Below are 21058 nucleotides of genomic sequence, written 5' to 3' on the forward strand. Positions count from 1 at the left end.
AGAGGCCGGGTCCGTCTCCTTGGAAGAGATTTGTAAGGCGGCAACTTGGGCATCGGCTCATACCTTCTCCAGGCATTACCGCTTGACTGTGGCTGCTCGGGCGGAGGCCCGGTTTGGAGCTTCAGTGTTGCGGTCAGGGATTTCTATGTCCCGCCCTGGGTGAGTACTGCTTCGGTACATCCCACCAGTCTATGGATTGATCAGCATTATGATATGGAAGGTAAAATTATGTATCATACCTGATAATTTTCTTTCCATTAATCATAGCTGATCAATCCATAGCCCCTCCCAGATATCTGTACTGTTTATATTCTGGTTGCATTTCAGGTTCAAGTTTAGTCTTCTGTTCCTGTTCAGGAGGATCTTCGTGTTCAAGTTTTTTTCGATTTAATTCTTCTGGAGTTGAGACGATTTTGTGTTACAGTGAGCTGCTACATTCCTCTCCTCTCCATTTTACGGGGCTGGATTGAGATCTAAATTCTGCCGGCGCTCCCTCCCGCTTCGTGCGGCAGTAGGGCAACCTTATATCTCTCCCGCTTCGGCAGTGTTAGGGTTAGCCAGCGCCTCCCGCGGTTGCGGTCGCAGGATAAGCCAGTTCCCCCCGCGGTTGCGGTCGCAGGATAAGCCAGTTCCCCCCGCATCAGCGGGTGTGGTGTCCCTCCCCCGCTCCGCGGGGATGAGCTGGACGGATTCCCCGCCCCCGTTTCGGCGGTGGTGAGCTGGGCAGAGTGTCCCTTTGTGGGTGTAATTCTCTAAGGGCTGAGTCCTGCGGATGGAGCTTTGATATCGACATACTGAGGAGTTTCCAGCAGCACATGACCACATCTAGGGAGGCAAAAGGATTGCTCTCTATCTCCACCTGCTGGTAGATGGACACAACCCACCAGTCTATGGATTGATCAGCTATGATTAATGGAAAGAAAATTATCAGGTATGATACATAATTTTACCATCTGTGTGAAACACACTCTCTCTCTCTCTCTCTCTCTCTCACACACACACTTGCACACACTCTCATTCTCACACACTCTCTCTTGCACACACTCCCACAGTCAGTCATTCTCACATACACTCTCTCAAACATACACACTCCGAGGAAAACCTTGCTAGCGCCCGTTTCATTTGTGTCAGAAACGGGCCTTTTTTACTAATATAACATAAATCCCCCTTTCCACAATACAGTAATCAGATTGTATGAGCAGGATAAATTTCACAAGAGCCCTGCTAGCGTACAGTCTCAAGTCTAAAAACTAAAGCACCAAACCCCACAAGATTACTATGAAAAAGACGCAGCAGAAATGGCATTTAACTAAGTTTGAGTAAATCAGCGACTGGAAGATTTGGGCATTAGAATAAATAAGGAAATGTTCACTCTTCCAACAAACAGAAGCATCTCACAGTTCCGGGCAAGGATATGGGCAGGTGCAGTTCTGGCCACTGAAGACAAAAAAAAGAACAGACCAGGAACATTAACACGTATCCATCTTGGTTTCTGGGCAGGAGCAACTTCCAGTGCCAGTTACTCCAGCTTCAGGTGGACAGTTTCTGCTCAATCTCTCCATGTTCACAAGAAGCAGAGAGAGCGCTGAAGTCTTCGGGGTGATAATGCTGGTACAACTCAATCTTCCTTTTGATCTGTTTTGGCGTATCCTGGTAATAATTTTTCTCATCCCGGGCCATTGCCTAAAAGCAAACAAAATATTTCAGGTGTATGGCAGAGGAATTTCTTCCGCAACCTAAAGAGCCATGAAACCCAGCTGCCTATAGCATAAGTGGCAATTAACGACAAACACCTCCACCCACCCCTTCTCTGAAGACAGCAGAATGAAAAGACAACCATCTTCAGATCTCGACACCGCTGTAAGGACAGATCGTTCTTGCAGTATTCTGAAGTAAAACAGGTCAAAAGCCAGACAGAGGTTCTGACTAATTTTTTCCATAGCTAAGTACAAAGTGAACTGCTGCCACAGTGTATGAAGGGATCATACTTGCTTACTATGTACACTAGTGCCCTGACCCACTTATCTAACTGGGGGTTTGGGTTTGTCTGTATCTGTCAGGCCCCCAATCAGGGGGCTATAATGCCAAAAAGCAGAAGCAGCTCTCCTATTCGCTCTATATTATGTTGCACCCAAACTCTATTGAATGTTTTTCAAATGAACAAGTTATTTGTTATTAAATGTAATAAAAGTTTTATCCCCTAATTTAAATTAAAAAAAAAAAGGGAAATTGAAAAAAAAAAAAAAAAAAAAAAAAAGGGGAATCAAACTTCATATATGCCTGCATCCAAATAATCTACATCTGTTTTTGTAATGTACAAGCCTAGTTATAATTTTCTGTCTACGAAAGGTCTGTCTACTGGCCCTTAAAATGCACAACAGCATTCTTCAATTTATTTTATCACTTGAACTTTGGCAAGAGAAAAGTGAAGACTTAATATTTTCGCTCTTGACATTTTTTTTTATTAATTTATAATGATACAGGGATATGAAATGCAAAATACAAGGCATAGTCAAATATGTCTTCACCTTCAGACATATTGGTCCTCAATCTAGGATATCATTCTTAAAATCCTTCCTATAAAGTGTGATTTACAGTTTAAATGTTTTAAGCAGAATTCTGCCACTTCCTACATTTGGAACATTCTATAAACCATCTCCTCAAGTACCACAAATCCTTCCTTAAAGAAAGTACAATGGAAGTTTTCATCTTAAAGGCTGTTCACTGCTCTCATAGCGCTTCGATCTACTACAATGAAGAACTGAAAAAACTCAAAACACAAGTTAGAAGACTAGAACGAGCGTGGAATAAAAAGAAAGACAACTCCACACTTAATGCCTGGAAACAACTCCAAAGAAAATATAAATATACCATAAGACAAACCAAAAGATTATTTTACAAAACTGAAATTGGACCTAACTACAAGGACACACATAAACTTTTCCAACTTGTGAACAAACTACTAGACACCACACCAATCACAACCAACAGTAAAGACACACCAGGAGCAGACGATCTTGCGAGATACTTCAATGAGAAAATTGTACAATTACGACTACAAATACCTGCCAGTACCATCAAATACGCCGTACTCCTTGATTGCCTAGATCCAGACCCTGGTGTATACCCAGCAGACAGAACCTGGATCAACTTTGAGATATTAACGGAAGATCTCATCTCCTAAACGCTCAAAAGATTCACCAAATCTCATTGCAAATTAGACATATGTCCAAACAACCTTATGGCAACTGCCCCTCAACAATTTATAACAGACCTAACGAATCACTTGAACTTTTTGCTACAAAATGGACTCTTCCTGAAGCAAAAAGGAAATATCCTACTCACCCCAAACCCAAAGACGTAAAGAAAAGTGCTAGCGAATTATCCAACTATAGACCAGTAGCATCCATCCCCCTAATAACCAAACTAATGGAAGGGATGGTGTCCAAACAACTCACAAACTATTTAAACAAATTCTCAATACTACACGACTCCCAATCAGGATTCCGATCTAACCACAGTACTGAAACAGTACTAGTAACTCTCATGACTAAATTCAAACAAACGATAGCCACTGGCTATCACTATTGATCGAAACCTCACACTCGATACTCACGTGAAGAATACAACGAAAAAAATGTTCTACTCGATGTGGAAACTCAAAAGAATAAAACCTTTTTTCCCAAGAAACATCTTCCGCACTCTAGTACAGTCATTAGTGATAAGTCACTTGGACTACTGTAACACTCTGTATGCAGGCTGTAAAGAACAAACCATCAAAAAACTCCAAACAGCCCAGAACACCACAGCCAGACTCATTTTGGTAAAGCTAAATATGAAAGTGTGAAGCCCCTAAGAGAGAAACTGCACTGGCTCCCGCTCAAGGAACAAATTTTTTTTTTGTTACATTTGTACCCCGCGCTTTCCCACTCATGGCAGGCTCAATGCGGCTTACATGGGGCAATGGAGGGTTAAGTGACTTGCCCAGAGTCACAAGGAGCTGCCTGTGCCTGAAGTGGGAATCAAACTCAGTTCCTCAGTTCCCCAGGACCAAAGTCCACCACCCTAACCACTAGGCCACTCCGAATTGAGTTCAAGATCTGCACAACCGTTCACAAAATCATCCACGCAGATGCCCCACTCTATATGTTAAATCTAGTGGACTTACCACCAAGAAACGCCAAAAGATCGGCCCGCAAATTCCTCAACCTGAACTTCACCAGTTGTAAAGGAATTAAATACAAACAGTCATATGCCACTACTTTTGCATACAAAAGCACACAGATATGGAACGCATTACCCATGGCCCTGAAAACCATGGATAATCTAACCAACTTTCGCAAATCTTTGAAGACACATCTCTTCATCAAAGCCTACAAAAGTAATCCTCAATTAAACTAATCATTCCTTAAACCACTCATGTGCATCAAAAAACACCTCTCACACTACCTTACCTAACACCTTTACATCCTTATCCCCATTCACCTTTAGCCTATTATCGATTATATTTAAGATCTTGTAATGAATACTTCATAATAACACACTGTAAGCCACATTGAGCCTGCAAAAAGGTGGGATAATGTGGGGTACAAATGCAATAAATAAATAAAAATAAAACATACTACTGCAATTTGACATGTCTAGCGCCTTCGATATGGTCGATCATGGAACTCTACTACACATCCTTGAGTACTTCGGAATAGGAGGTAACATTCTTAACTGGTTCAAGGGGTTCCTAACTACACGCTAATATCAAGTGATATCTAACTCGATCACATCAGCCACATGGACACCTGAATGCGGAGTTCCACAGGGATCCCCCCTCTCACCGACCTTATTCAACTTAATGATGATACCGTTGATCAAACTACTATCAAATCAAAACCTTAACCCATACATTTATGCAGACGATGTAATGGTCTACATCCCATTCAAACAAGATCTAAACAAAATTTCAAATGACATCAACCAAAGTCTACATATCATGCACTCATGGGCGGATGCATTTCAGTTGAAACTCAACGCATTCTTCAATTTATTTTATCACTTGAACTTTGGCAAGAGAAAAGTGAAGACTTAATATTTTCGCTCTTGACATTTTTTTTTATTAATTTATAATGATACAGGGATATGAAATGCAAAATACAAGGCATAATCAAATAGTCATATCAAAGAATATCAATATATAAGTAACAGAGGAGGGACCTATGGATGATATGCTCTCTATTTTAATTTTTATCTCGTCTTCATTATGCTTTGTGTATTCTTTTATGTTAATCATTGTAATCCACCGCAAACAAAGCATTTGCGTTGAATAGAATTTTAAACACGAGCTTTTCAGGCTTGAAATGCAGCACCCGGCTCGACCACCAGACCCACCTTGTAGTTCTTGCCGTGGTTGCTAATCATGTAATGCACATACTCCACCATGTCAGATGAGATCCCTCTGGAGCTCTTCTCAGGAAGACTTGCCTCAGCCAGCAGCCCTGCAACCAATGAGAGATCAGAGGAGGGAACCAAACAGAAAAGATCACTGAAATTTAGGAACACTTTACAAGGGAGGCGCTTTCCAGAGACACTCAGGACAGGGCCTGTTGTACACACCTTCTAACACGTAAGGCTTCCGGATAACCACACCAGGCTGTGTAGGATCAACCTCTGTCTCCATCATCTGCATCACAAGAAAAACAGTGTTCTGAGGCATAATAATTTAAATTATGAGTCTTGCTGGCAGCAACTGCCAGCTTCCCAACCTTCTTTGGGTAGACCAGGGCCTGAAAGACAACTAGCACATCTCCATTCTTCATCCCTCTCTACCCTACTGAAAGCACTATGAATGCCAGATTCATAAGAACATAAGTGTTACCATACTGGGACAGACTGAAGGTCCATCAAGCCCAGTATCCTGTTTCCAACAGTGGTCAATCCAGTCATAAGTACTTGGCAAGATCCCAGAACTGTAAAACAGATTTTATGCTGCTTATCCTAGAATATGCAATGGATTTTCCCAAGTCCATCTTTTTAGGAAATTATCCAAACCTTTTTTAATCCCTAAGCTAACTGCTTTTACCACACTCTCCGGCAACAAATTCCAGAATTTAAATACACATTGACTGAAGAAACAATTTCTCCAGTTTATTTGCAGATTCGCCTTCACTCTTCAGTGGTTCAAAACAGCTTTACCACAATTACCTGCCCCTTGAGCAATGCCACCAGTACCAAACACACATGTGATGCATCACAATCTAATTTCATTTAGCTTAGCAGATTTACCTTCAGCGCTATGCAAATATGACCTCGAAGTTATCTGCAAGACTTTCAGCAGGGTTAGTATGTTAACAGTGGAATTCTCCACCAGACTTGTCCAAAAGCAATGATTTTTTTTTCCAGGCGGAAGCCACTTTTGTTAACAAACCTGTGTCTGCCCACCCCATCTCCACCTCCCTGCAACAATACTTTATATCCAAATCATAGGCTGCCGCATGACTACAGCAAATATAAAATGCTCTCTACAGGGACTTCTCTGTTTTGTATTAAGGTTTTCCTTTCATTTTTAGCAATTCATGCAGCATATCAGAGGGTAAGTGGAAGGAAAATATATCTGAAACTACTATTAAATGGGAGATCTGACATGTAACCGTGCATGTGCAGACACAGTCATTCACCAATCCACACACCTTTGCTTGCTGGATGGGGAGAGTCTTATTGGGATCAATTGCAAGGCCCATTTCTGCCAGGTTTCTGGCCACAGATTTGGAGTCATCCCAGGCATTTCGGATCTGTTCACTGACCAATAAAAACAGACACTTGTTCATAAGCAAAGAAAGCAAACATTCTTCATGCAATATTCTACATTTTATTTACAAAACTGATATTTGCAAAAAAGGATTCAAACCCGCTGTTTAGTTCCTTTCCCATTCCTAACATTATTTATTACATTTGTATCCCACATTTTCCCACATAGCAGTAGGCTCAATGAGGCATATTTTCAAAGCACTTAGCCTTCCAAAGTTCCATAGGTTTCTATGGAACTTTGGAAGGCTAAGTGCTTTGAAAATATGCCTCAATGTGGCTTACAGGTTCCAGAGAGGAGAGTGCCAACTCTGGGAATACATAGAGTGGAAAATAGAGTAACAGTAGGTGCAAGGAAGCTGATAAGTTTCCAAAAAAGAGAATAGAACTCTGGGACGAACATATAGTAGTATATAGAGAAAAGAAATAACAATGAGGCTGATAAGTCTCCGGGGAATGGGACTACAGCTTCTAGTGAGCAATACAGAGTAGGATAAGGGTAAAAGTATTCAAAGTGATGCAGCCTCTGCCCCTCACATATCTGATGAGCCAATGTCTCTGCCTGAATGATTTTGCATAGAGTTCCCAGAATTTTTATGTTACATTTATACCCTGTGCTTTCCCACTCTTAGCAGGTTCATTGCGGCTTACATATTATATTCAGGTACTTATTTGTACCTGGGGCAATGGAGAGTTAAGTGACTTGCCCAGAGTCACAAGGAGCTGCCTGTGCCTGCAGTGGGAATTTAACCCAGTTCTCCAGGACCAAAGTCCAGCACGCTAACCACTAGGCCACTCCTCCACTCCACAAATGATTTAAGCATCCTATGAAGGATTCTCTGTGTCTAAATCCCACACTTCCACCATTTTCAGTTGATGCCCCTTACACATATCCACCCGTTCCACAAAGAAATATTTTCCAACGTTGCTTCTAAGTTGCCTCTAGAACGCCACGCCAACATTGTGTTCTATTTATTCTCCTCTCAAGAAAAGGAAAAATAGCTATCTGAATATCTTGTCAGACCTCCTTAGTTCTCTTCTCCAAAATGTGTACACTCTAGAAAAGAGAGAGCAGTGGCACAAAATGCATGCAGACCCCTTACAGCCGGAGCCACCTTAACCTGAGGATGCAGAGCTGCTTTTATTCCTTGTGGCATCCTGAAGAACGCAGTGAGGGAGCTGCAGGATGATGGGATGGTCACCTGTGTCAAAATCAGATCGCTAGCGTGGGGGAATCAGCATAAGTAAGGAAGTCTGTACTGCTTTCTTCTACTTAGGGCAGTGGTTCCCAAACCTATCCTGGGGGAATCCCAGTGAGTCGGGTTTTCCGTATATCCACACCAAATATGCATGAGAGAAAATTATGTGCAATGGAAACAGTGCATGCAAATCAATCTCTTGAATATTTATTGCAAGTATCCAGAAAATCTGACTGGCTGGGTTTTTCCCCAGAACAGGTTTGGGAACCACTGGCTTAGGACATTCATGCAAGGAGTGGGCCCCTATGAATTAGGCAAATATGTCTACAGGCAGGTGGGGATTGGGGAAACGTGGGCTTTTGTGCAGAATGTGCTGGCTCACAGGCCGTCATTTTTTTTTTAACATGCTGTTGCTGCTCAGATCTTAAGTGGGGGGGGGGGGGGATTTTGGTGCGTGGCGTGCCAGTTTGGGGGAGGAGGGGGATTATTTTACTGTGGCTTGGATTACTGTAGTAGATGCTAATCTGCAGTAACACACTACACTACCACATTACCAGAGGTTATTGACTCCCAAGCTGTATTATTCTGCACTTGGTATGCCTCTCAAAGGGGTTAGCACAGGACAAAACAATGCTCTACCTGGGTCCCTCCTCCCCCCAACAGACACACCCCCACACCCCCACCAAAACCCCTTCCCCAAGGCACAGAAATTCTTAAGGGCTCATGCAAGGACCCACCCTCCTAGCCCTGCATATCAGAGGGGGCAAGACAGATAATGTCAGCACCGCATACCGAACGCATCAGCTGCTGTCCAAACAAAACAACAACCCGTTTTTAAGGCCATGCTGTATGGATCCAGTAGCATGTGATCAGCGCTGATCGCTGGCACGCTCCTTGTTTCCCTGAGTAAGGGCCTCTACGCTGGCAAACACAGGCACTAGTCCGGCACTAATGGCCACTAGTACTCGCGTTTGCTTCTGAGCGTTGGGGCCTCCGTGCATTAGGCGTACAATAACGTTCACGCTAAAGTAGCTAAAAAAAAAAACCTTAACATTGCAAGCCCCGTTTGCTTATCGGCCTCTGCTGCTGCCTCCTCAGTCGGCAGACGGTTTACGTCTCAAGGGGGTCGCAACAGTAGACTTTTAAGGAAGCTAAGAAGGTTACGCGTAGATTGCAGGAGAGTCCTTTTGTCCATATCCCCGGCTGCGCGCTGTTTACACCGGTTTTGTATTTTGAAGACGGGCGAACGCGCTTATCTGAACGATTGGTTAACGGCGCCCGGCTACCAAACCCTCGGGCTCTTTCTTACCAGGTGATCCGGGGGGCCCCCTTCCTGCGCGCCTTCCGCCTCAGCTTCTTCCTGTCCAGCCGGTAATCGAACTTCTTTCTGCCTCTTTTCCCGTGTGCTTTGGGCATCCTTCCTGCCTGCCGCCTCCGTCCCGCGCTCTCCAGCGCATGTACAAGAGAACGCGACCCCCGCCTGGCCGCTGGGGACTCTGGGAAAAGGAGTTCTCGACACACTTCCAGGCTACCTTCCGCTCGCGCGCAAAAGCATCATCCGGAGGCGACGGGGAGGGGGGAAGCAGCAAGGACGGAGGAAAGACATATAGCGTCCTATCTTTATAGGTTGTTACAATCGTTAAACTGAATAGCTTAAAGACAAAAGATTTGGCAGCAGGAAGTTACAGACTGGAACTCCTTTTGGAGTATTAATTTCAATGCATCTTGATCTGTAAATGTTACTACTACTCAGTGGCGTAGCCAGACTGCCAATTTTGGATGGGCACAAAATTTTCTCTCTACCCCCCCTCCCCCAGCAAAATTTAGTCACGCTAATCAGATGCATTTGTCACACAGGGTAAAGTGCTGCTTTTCAGTGCATCAGATTTCAGAAAATTTATTTCATAGCCTAACACCCTTTTCAGTGAGCTTTCAGAGGCCAAAACCTCCTGCCTCAGGTCAGTATAATGCTGTTACGGTATCCTCGCCTGACCTAAGGAAGGAAGTATTGGTCTCTGAAACTTCATTAACACAGGTACCATATTACTTTATCCTAAATTAAAAATAAAATTATTTTCTTTACCTTTCTTGTATGGCCATTTACTTTTTCTCATTGTGTCGCTCTCAGTCTCTAGATTCTGCTTTCCTTCGTTTTCACTTAACTCTTCTGACACGGTTTCCTGGCCATTTCTCATTTTTCTCTCCTTTTTCTTTGCTTTCTTCAATATTTTTCTGCCTCTCTCCTGATTTAATTCATTCTTACTATCCATTCTTTAATTTCCTTCATCTACTTATGGCTTTTCATCTTTTTCTCACCCTTGTTCTCCCCATTCCCCTTCCTCTTATTCTCCAGTCTTTCACTACTCCCCTTTTCCATCCAGCAGCTCTCCTCTTTCTCTCCCCATCCTTCCAGTGTCTCCCCTCTCTCTCCCCATCCTTCCAATAGTCTCCCCTCTTTCTTTCTGCATCCTTCCATCCAGTGTCACCTCTTTCTCCCTACCCTTCCATCCAATGTCTTCCCTCTTTCTCTCCCCATCCTTCCATCCATCTACCCTCTCTCCTGATCCTTCCATCTAATGTCTCTCTCCCTCCTTCTAACCAGTGTCTATCTCTCTACCCTTTTCTGTTCAGTTTCCCTTCTCTCTCCACATCCTTCCAGTCTCTCCCCTTTCTCTCTGCATCCTTCCAGTCTCTCCCCTTTCTCTCCCCATCCTTCCACCCAGAGTCTCTCTCCCCATCCATCCGTTTTCCCTCTTTCTCTCCCCATCCTTCCATCTGTTTTCCCTCTTTCTCTGCCATCCTTCCATCTATTTTCCCTCTTTCTCCCCATCCTTCCATGTTTTCCCTCTTTCTCTGCCATCCTTCCATGTTTTCCCTCATTCTCTGCCATCCTTCCATCTGTTTTCCCTCTTTTTCTCCCCATCCTTCCATCTGTTTTCCCTCTTTTTCTCCCCATTCTTCCATGTTTTCCCTCTTTTCTTCGACGAGGCCCGCCCTGCATGCCAGCGTCCGCCCCAGCTCCCATTGCCGGCTACTGCTGCTTTTCCTGTTGAGCAGCAGGGCCGGCGCTACAAAAAGAAGAAGCGCTAATGGCGCTAAGGAAGACGAAAAATGTTTTTAAAAAAAAGCGCGGCACCGGCAGGCACTGTCTAGGCAGCCTTGAGGCATTGGCTGCTGGCTCGCAGGCTCCTCCCCTCTCTACGTCACGCCTGCGAGCCAGCAGCCAATGCCTCAAGTCTGCCTAGACAGTGCCTGCCGGTGCCGCGCTTTTTTTAAAACATTTTTCGTCTTCCTTAGCGCCGTTAGCGCTTCTTCTTTTTGTAGCGCCGGCCCTGCTGCTCAACAGGAAAAGTAGCAGTGGCCGGCAATGGGTGCTGGGGCGGGCGCTGGGCAGGCCTGGGCCGAAATTGGGGGGCCTGGGCCCAGCCAGGCCCACCCGTAGCTACGCCCCTGCTACTACTACTATTTAGCATTTCTATAGCGCTACAAGGCGTACGCAGCGCTGCACAAACATAGAAGAAAGACAGTCCCTGCTCAAAGAGCTTACAATCTAATAGACAAAAAAATAAATAAAGTAAGCAAATCAAATCAATTAATGTGAACGGGATTCGGGAAGGAAGAGAGGAGGGTAGGTGGAGGCAAGTGGTTACTCAATCCATGTTCTTTTTAATGCATAGCAGTGGCGTTCCGACGCTGGCTGACACCCGGGGCGGATCGCCGATGCCCCCCCCCCCCAGGTGCAGCGCGAACCCCCCCCCCCCCTGGCGAAATGACCCCCCCCCGGGTGCACGCCACTGGGGGGGGGGCCGCGGCATGCGCCTGTCACCTCTGAGTTTGCATGTGTTCACTATTCCGGGGCAGAGGGAGCAGTGAACACATGCGAACTCGGAGACAGGGCGACAGGCACGCGCCACGGCACCCCCCCCCCAGCGGCATGCACCCGGGGCGGACCGCCCCCCCTTGGTACGCCACTGATGCATAGAGCTATTTGAACCCCCATAGGATCCCACCTGATTAACCTTTCTTAAGTACATAAGTATTGCCATACTGGGAAAGACCAAAGGTCCATCGAGCCCAGCATCCTGTTTCCAACAGTGGCCAATCCAGGTCACAAATACCGGCAAGATCCCAAAAATGTACAAAACATTTTATACTGTTTATCCCAGAAATAGTGTTTTTCCCCAAGTCCATTTAATGACGGTCTATGCTCTTTTCCTTTAGGAAGCCGTCCAAACCTTTTTTAAACTCCACTAAGCTAACCGCTTTTACCACATTCTCTGGCAACGAATTCCAGAGTTTAATTACATGTTGAGTGAAGAAATATTTTCTCCGATTCGTTTTAAATTTACTATATTGTAGCTTCATCGCATGCCCCCTAGGCCTAGTATTTTTGGAAAGCGTGAACAGACGCTTCACATCTATCCGTTCAACTCCACTGATTATTTTATAGACCTCTATCATATCTCTCCTCAGCCGCCTTTTCTCCAAGCTGAAGAGCCCTACGGGCTCATTTTCAAAGCACTTAGCCTCCCAAAGTTCCATAGAAACCTATGGAACTTAGCCTCCCAAAGTGCTTTGAAAATATGCCTCCTAGCCACTTTAGCCTTTCCTCATATGCTGGTCTTATGTCAAAGAACTGGGGTCCCTGAAACATCTTTTATTTGAATGTCTTCACCTTCAGACATATTGGTCCTCAATCTAGGATATCATTCTTAAAATCCTTCCTATAAAGTGTGATTTACAGTTTAAATGTTTTAAGCAGAATTCTGCCACTTCCTACATTTGGAACATTCTATAAACCATCTCCTCAAGTACCACAAATCCTTCCTTAAAGAAAGTACAATGGAAGTTTTCATCTTAAAGGCTGTTCACTGCTCTCATAGCGCTTCGATCTACTACAATGAAGAACTGAAAAAACTCAAAACACAAGTTAGAAGACTAGAACGAGCGTGGAATAAAAGAAAGACAACTCCACACTTAATGCCTGGAAACAACTCCAAAGAAAATATAAATATACCATAAGACAAACCAAAAGATTATTTTACAAACTGAAATTGGACCTAACTACAAGGACACACATAAACTTTTCCAACTTGTGAACAAACTACTAGACACCACACCAATCACAACCAACAGTAAAGACACACCAGGAGCAGACGATCTTGCGAGATACTTCAATGAGAAAATTGTACAATTACGACTACAAATACCTGCCAGTACCATCAAATACGCCGTACTCCTTGATTGCCTAGATCCAGACCCTGGTGTATACCCAGCAGACAGAACCTGGATCAACTTTGAGATATTAACGGAAGATCTCATCTCCTAAACGCTCAAAAGATTCACCAAATCTCATTGCAAATTAGACATATGTCCAAACAACCTTATGGCAACTGCCCCTCAACAATTTATAACAGACCTAACGAATCACTTGAACTTTTTGCTACAAAATGGACTCTTCCTGAAGCAAAAAGGAAATATCCTACTCACCCCAAACCCAAAGACGTAAAGAAAAGTGCTAGCGAATTATCCAACTATAGACCAGTAGCATCCATCCCCCTAATAACCAAACTAATGGAAGGGATGGTGTCCAAACAACTCACAAACTATTTAAACAAATTCTCAATACTACACGACTCCCAATCAGGATTCCGATCTAACCACAGTACTGAAACAGTACTAGTAACTCTCATGACTAAATTCAAACAACGATAGCCACTGGCTATCACTATTGATCGAAACCTCACACTCGATACTCACGTGAAGAATACAACGAAAAAAATGTTCTACTCGATGTGGAAACTCAAAAGAATAAAACCTTTTTTCCCAAGAAACATCTTCCGCACTCTAGTACAGTCATTAGTGATAAGTCACTTGGACTACTGTAACACTCTGTATGCAGGCTGTAAAGAACAAACCATCAAAAAACTCCAAACAGCCCAGAACACCACAGCCAGACTCATTTTTGGTAAAGCTAAATATGAAAGTGTGAAGCCCCTAAGAGAGAAACTGCACTGGCTCCCGCTCAAGGAACAAATTTTTTTTTTGTTACATTTGTACCCCGCGCTTTCCCACTCATGGCAGGCTCAATGCGGCTTACATGGGGCAATGGAGGGTTAAGTGACTTGCCCAGAGTCACAAGGAGCTGCCTGTGCCTGAAGTGGGAATCAAACTCAGTTCCTCAGTTCCCCAGGACCAAAGTCCACCACCCTAACCACTAGGCCACTCCGAATTGAGTTCAAGATCTGCACAACCGTTCACAAAATCATCCACGCAGATGCCCCACTCTATATGTTAAATCTAGTGGACTTACCACCAAGAAACGCCAAAAGATCGGCCCGCAAATTCCTCAACCTGAACTTCACCAGTTGTAAAGGAATTAAATACAAACAGTCATATGCCACTACTTTTGCATACAAAAGCACACAGATATGGAACGCATTACCCATGGCCCTGAAAACCATGGATAATCTAACCAACTTTCGCAAATCTTTGAAGACACATCTCTTCATCAAAGCCTACAAAAGTAATCCTCAATTAAACTAATCATTCCTTAAACCACTCATGTGCATCAAAAAACACCTCTCACACTACCTTACCTAACACCTTTACATCCTTATCCCCATTCACCTTTAGCCTATTATCGATTATATTTAAGATCTTGTAATGAATACTTCATAATAACACACTGTAAGCCACATTGAGCCTGCAAAAAGGTGGGATAATGTGGGGTACAAATGCAATAAATAAATAAAAATAAAACATACTACTGCAATTGACATGTCTAGCGCCTTCGATATGGTCGATCATGGAACTCTACTACACATCCTTGAGTACTTCGGAATAGGAGGTAACATTCTTAACTGGTTCAAGGGGTTCCTAACTACACGCTAATATCAAGTGATATCTAACTCGATCACATCAGCCACATGGACACCTGAATGCGGAGTTCCACAGGGATCCCCCCTCTCACCGACCTTATTCAACTTAATGATGATACCGTTGATCAAACTACTATCAAATCAAAACCTTAACCCATACATTTATGCAGACGATGTAATGGTCTACATCCCATTCAAACAAGATCTAAACAAAATTTCAAATGACATCAACCAAAGTCTACATATCATGCACTCATGGGCGGATGCATTTCAGTTGAAACTCAATGCAGAAAAAACCCAATGCCTAATACATCTCAACACAACATGAACAAATTCACCACCATTATCACACCAAAACTGAACCTCCCAATTTCGGACACCCTAAAAATTATTGGAGTTACTATTGATCGACACCTAACACTAGAGAGTCACGCGAAAAACACAACCAAAAAGATGTTCTACTCAATGTGGAAATTAAAAAGAGTAAGACCTTACTTCTCAAGGACTGTTTTTCGCAACCTGGTACAATCAGTGGTTCTCAGTCATCTAGACTACTGCAATGCACTCTACACTGTCTGCAAAGAGTATATAATCAAGAAACTTCAGACAGCCCAGAACACTGCAGCTAGACTCATATTCGGTAAAAAAAATATGATAGCGCCAAACCCCTATGAGAAAAGTTACGTTGGCTCCCACTCAAAGAACGCATCACATTCAAAATATGCACTCTAGTTCACAAAATCATCCACAGTGACGCTCAAGCCTACATGACAGATCTGATAGACCTACCACCCAGGAATGCTAAAAAATCATCCCGCACGTTCCTTAATCTTCACTTCCTTAATTGCAAAGGTCTAAAATACAAACTAATACATGCGTCAACCTTTTCCTACTTGAGCACACAATTCTGGAATGCATTACCACGCAACTTAAAAACGGTCTATGAACTGACTAACTTCCGCAAACTACTGAAGACCCTCCTCTTTGACAGAACATACCACAATGATTAACACATGTGAACTGTTCTTCATAGAACCAGAACTGTCCTACTCTATTACTTGCTAAGATATTATCGTGTTTTATTATTATCACCTTACCCTTAGATCCTTTGCTATACTAACTGTATTTTTTCAGACAGATTTCCACAACTCATGATGTAAGCCACATTGAGCCTGCAAAAAGGTGGGAAAATGGGGGATACAAATGCAATAAATAAATACAAGACATTTCAATTAAATAAAAGAAGCTATAGCCTGGCCGCTTAACAAGTATGGGGAAAGGATTTGAACACCCACATACCAGAACAATCATGGAACTTATTTTGGATCCATGGCCCTAGAGTCTCTATATCCACTTCAATCACACAATCCTTATATTTCATCATCCTTCACTTTGGACTCCCAGGAAAGCAAGGGCCAGTGGTCAATCTCCATCGGATTAATGTTGGTCATGTTCCAAAGCAATCGGTACACTTTCACATATGTTATTTGAATGTAGAAATCTCTACATTTTATGGTCCAAGGTTCTGATATCCTTCACTTGTCAACTACTGGATCTAGGTGTCATCATAGATAATATGCTGAAATCTGCTCTGTGGTGGTGAATAAAGCAAACAGGATGCTAGGATGGTGAATAAGACCGAAAATACTATAATGCCTCTGTATCACTCCATGATGCAACTGCAGCTTGAGTACTGCATTCAGTTCTGGTCGGAATTAGAAAAGGTTCAAAGAAGAATGACCAAAATTATAAAGATGATGGAACTCCTCTCATATGAGGAAAGGCTAAAGAGGTTAGGGCTCTTCAGCTTGGAAAAGACGGATGAGGGGTGTAGAACTAGTATAAGTAAATCGATTTTTTTAACTCATTCGAAAAGTACAAAGACTAGGGGACACTCAAGGAAGTTACATGGAAATACTTTTAAAACAGGAGGAAATATTTTTTCACTACTAGTTAAGCTCTAGAACTCTTTGCCGGAGGAAGTGGTAACGGCGGTTAGCGTACCTGGATTTAAAAAAGGTATGGAAAAGTTAATAGTCTGCTATTGAGTAAGACATGGGGAAGCAATTGTTTGCTCTGGGATTTGTAGCATGGAATGTTGCCACGATTTGGGTTTCTGTTGGAAACAGGATACTGGGCTAGATGGACCATTGGTCTGACCCAGTATGGCTACTTTTATGTTATCTCCTTGAAACTTATTATATGGAAATCAATTATCCTACCTGAAATATCTGATGAATCGGACAAATTTCTATTTGATTTTCTAATATGTTGCCCTTGAACTCATTGTTAATCATTGGAAGGATAGCTCACCTCTTTCTTTCCAAATGTGGTGGAATTGGGTTATATTGTATTAGGAATATGAAAATAATTTAAGTTGTTCTTTCCAGAAATCTTGTAAGTTGTTAAGATGAAAAGCTTTACTATAATTATTTATCTAGTATATATAACTCACAAAGATCAACTGCTTTGATCCCAGATATACACTCATTGTACTCTGGCTTTCTCTGTAGTACTTGTACTGTTCTTGTTATTATTGTGACTTGTTTATACCTGAATTTAACTATATATTTTTGTATTTTCAATTATACTCAATAAAATATATTTTTTAAAAATACTAATATGTTTATATTGAAATCAAGATTTGTTAACACAGTGTGAATGTTCTTTACTGGATTATTTGCTATCTCTTGCTCTAAACATTATTTTAAATTTGTGGAAGAATCTAATATTCATTATAACCAATGGTGGAGCTTGGGATGCACTGCCTATAAATTTGAAGTATATCTAGCAAGGAGATCCAGATACATAAATTCACTGATAAACGATCTCCTATATCTTCTTTTGTTCAAGATACTGCCTGACTATATTTTATATGTAATGTGCATCACAATGTCAGGGCTCTCAGTTTGTTGTTTCTTGTTTTTCCTTTGTGTTTTGCAAAATCTTTGAATAAAAAAGACAAAGTGAGCCTAATTAGTTCACTGTAACCAAGGAAGCCAATTAGTTTAATCTCTGTTTCCACTCCCCCGCACAGCCGTCATCTCTCGTACACTGAAAACAAAGCAAGCAAGCAAGCAAGCAAGCAAGCAAGCAAGCAACCAACCCTATGAGTGGCGGGGAGGGGAAAAGCTAACATGGCGCATAATCTACGCCCACCAGGCTCTGACCTCCAATCCAGTGTCGCGCAGCCCCGCCCATCCCTACGTCTATTGCCGCATAGAGCCCCACCCCTTCCGTCGCGAACTGATGGCGTCAGGAGGCGCAGGGATGGCTGAAAATGCGACCCAGACTCCGAGCGGTGCTCCGTATATTGATGGCTTCACCCCGCAGCCCCCACGCGAGCAGGAGACCTTCAGCGACAAGTTTTCGCGCAAGTTCGCGCAGAATCCGTTCGTGCCCATCGGTGAGAGGCGGCGGGGTCTTGTAGGTTAAATGTGTCGCAGGACTGGCGCTCTAGCACAGGAAACTCCCGCATAAGATGCCTTTTGGTGATAGTGGTGGATTGGGGGGGTATTTTGCTTTGCCTGTATTTATTTCACTTTATTGTGCTCTCATCTGCCTCAGTGTCTGTAAAGGCCCAGGGGATGCTGTGATTATGCTACTCAGCATTTGCTACTGTTCCCCATAAAATCATTGGAACTAACTTCCTAAACGGCGAAATTGGTTGAGAAATAGATTCCAGAGATTGCCGATCAGTGGGTCTAATCTGGTGAAGGGAAAGTGAGCAGTTCTCTGTCTTTCTGAGTAACCTTGGGAAGGGGACTAAGGGAAAGCGTGTCTGCTTGCACGTAACATGAAAATAAGCAGCAGAGTAACCGGAGATAAATTAGATGAAATGTTTTTTTTTTTTTAATGCGCAGAAGTGTAAGCCGAGAAAATGTAAAATCCTACATTTGGGGTGAAGAACTCTAAAGGCTAAATACCTTTTGTGGAGATGGAGAAATAGCAGTTAAGTAGAGACCTGGGCATCATCTCAGATGACCTCAAGGTGATCAGTTACTGTGACAAAGCAGTTGGGAAAGTAGTAGGTATCTGGTCCAACAGAGGTCAGGTGAACCAAAATAGTGGCAGAATTCAAACTTGTGGGATAAACCAATGAATCTTGGCATCAAAGACAGAAAGAAATCTACAGATCAAGTCAAACCTACTCTGCAAATACAAGTGGACAGACTGGGTAGACCAAATGATCCTGATCTATGCACATCCTGTGTTTTTTTTATGTAAAGATTGATTTGATTCATGAATACATTATTAGATGGAGTGTAGATGCTGCTTTTATAGTGAGACCTTCTGTGATTGTGTGAGCTAAGGAGGTCAGCACTCCAGAAAAGATCATGCTACAAAATATTTCAATCTAGTGATCAGAAAAGTGTCAGAACATCATGGATGAAAGCCAGTTACAGTGCATACAACCATGTAGTCTAGGGCTAGTACACCTCTACCCTTTAAGACCTTTTTCCAGCACTAACATACAGCAATTCTCCATCTTATGCCAGAGGTAACATTTCAGTAGAGTCAAGTCTTGTCATATTTTGAAGTCAAATGACGAAAAAAAAAATGTTGACACCATGAAACTGATGTTGCTTGTAATGTAGTAAATGAAAGCTCAGTAACTCCCTGTGCTTTGCCCCCTCTTTCCTCATTTCTAGGCTGCCTAGCTACTGCAGGTGCTCTGACATATGGGCTTATCGCTTTCAAGCATGGGAAGACTCGGCAGTCACAGTTGCTGATGCGGGCACGTATCCTAGCTCAAGGCTTTACTGTTGCTGCCATCATGGTGGGGGTGGTTACTGCGGCCATGAAACCACAGCATTGATTCAGCCTATTCGCATGACTGTTCTGTGGAGTAACGGTGGCTGCTGAGATGGGGACGTATCCTTAGTATCGGTTGGAGCCTGCCTCTTGGGTTTCCTCCTGGAATATGCAGCATGACCTCTAATTGTTTTCAGGGGATTTAATGGGAAGCTTAACTTTACATTACACTTTATATACTGAAGACCTGTAACAGCCCCTTCTAGCCTTCTGTCCTCATGAGCTGTTTGCTCCAAAAGACCCAGGAGACAAAGCTGAGGAGCCAGAATGCAAGCTAGTTTGGGTATATAGAGGCATTTGTGTAAAATTTGTATTATTAAAACCTATGACAAATGTGTTAATGATCTGCAGTCTTGCAGTGTCTCTTAATTCCTTCAAAATTAGTTTGTGAAAGAATGTTGTAAAATATAAATACCAAATCATTGTAATTCCTGTCTCTGTAAGGGTAGTTTGTACTGCTGATGCCTGTGCTGTACCTGTTCTGTGCAGTGTTGGCAGGTAGACTTGGAAAAACAGCGCATTGTGCTTAAAAAAACCCCAAGCAATATCAGTTCAAATCAAGCCCCAAAATAAGCCCAATTTTTTTAAACATGCGGTGAAGATTAATCAAACACTAAAATACTCTGTAAAGTCTGTAGTTATGAATGATTTTGTTTTATTATGTCATTCTTTGTTAAACTGGATTTTATTATGTATGTTCTTTTGTTCTCTGCTTAGATTATTTTAGATACAGCGGGCTAGAAATATTTTTATTATTATGTAGGAACATAACTCCAGTACATCAACTGCACATTCTCAGCCAAGGCCATGTCAGTCAGTCAAAACATACCAGACATCATCAGTATTGCCTATGTTGTCACAATAGCTGTATTAATTAAAAATGCAGTGAGCCTATTCTGTAAGAACACTTACATGCATGAATGTTCTTTTAGACTATTAGCATAAACTAGCATTGTGGTGCCTAAATGTAGGGGGGTACATATTTACAATAGGTCGATTGCTGGTATAAAAGGAACACCTAAATGTAGCATTTATTAGCATAAAAATAAGATGGGAGAGTTGGAGTATATAGCACTAAACAAAGAGGTAGATGTAATAGGCATCTTAGAGACCTGGTGGAAGGAAGACAATAAATTGGACACTTATCATGGTACAAATTATATTGCGATGATAGTGGATCAAATTGAAGGGGGAGTCGCACTGTTAAAGAGGGAATTGAGTCAAACAAAACAAATAGTCTACATGAAACAGCAGTGTGGAATTCTTGTGGATACACATTCTATGTGTGAAGGGAAAGAGTATATAGGTAGGGCCTGTACTACTGTCCACCACAACAGAACAAACAGACAAAAGAAGAAATGTTTACAGAAA

The 21058-nt window shown here is 42.6% G+C and overlaps 2 protein-coding genes across 3 annotated transcripts; one reads left to right on the top strand and one right to left on the bottom strand.

Moving 5' to 3' along the window:
- Window positions 1–1077: 1077 nt before the first annotated feature.
- Window positions 1078–9475, bottom strand: NOP16 (NOP16 nucleolar protein). Of its 2 annotated transcripts, XM_030212021.1 has the most exons (6): window positions 9301–9475; window positions 6678–6786; window positions 5605–5671; window positions 5380–5486; window positions 1524–1683; window positions 1078–1485 (listed from the first exon to the last, which is right to left on the bottom strand). In XM_030212021.1, the coding sequence occupies exons 1-5, from the start codon at window positions 9405–9407 to the stop codon at window positions 1531–1533; spliced, it is 543 nt and encodes a 180-aa protein (XP_030067881.1). In that variant the 5' UTR covers window positions 9408–9475; the 3' UTR covers window positions 1078–1485; window positions 1524–1530. The 2 variants fall into 2 exon arrangements, with proteins under 2 accessions (XP_030067881.1, XP_030067880.1); XM_030212020.1 differs by having other exon boundaries at window positions 1078–1683.
- An 8628-nt stretch (window positions 9476–18103) lies between these two features.
- HIGD2A (HIG1 hypoxia inducible domain family member 2A) lies at window positions 18104–20033 on the top strand. The gene is made up of 2 exons (XM_030213043.1): window positions 18104–18278; window positions 19525–20033. The coding sequence occupies exons 1-2, from the start codon at window positions 18122–18124 to the stop codon at window positions 19689–19691; spliced, it is 324 nt and encodes a 107-aa protein (XP_030068903.1). The 5' UTR covers window positions 18104–18121; the 3' UTR covers window positions 19692–20033.
- The last annotated feature ends 1025 nt before the right edge of the window (window positions 20034–21058 follow it).

Source organism: Microcaecilia unicolor, chromosome 8 (genome assembly GCF_901765095.1).
Source record: "Microcaecilia unicolor chromosome 8, aMicUni1.1, whole genome shotgun sequence".
Classification (NCBI taxonomy): domain Eukaryota; kingdom Metazoa; phylum Chordata; class Amphibia; order Gymnophiona; family Siphonopidae; genus Microcaecilia; species Microcaecilia unicolor.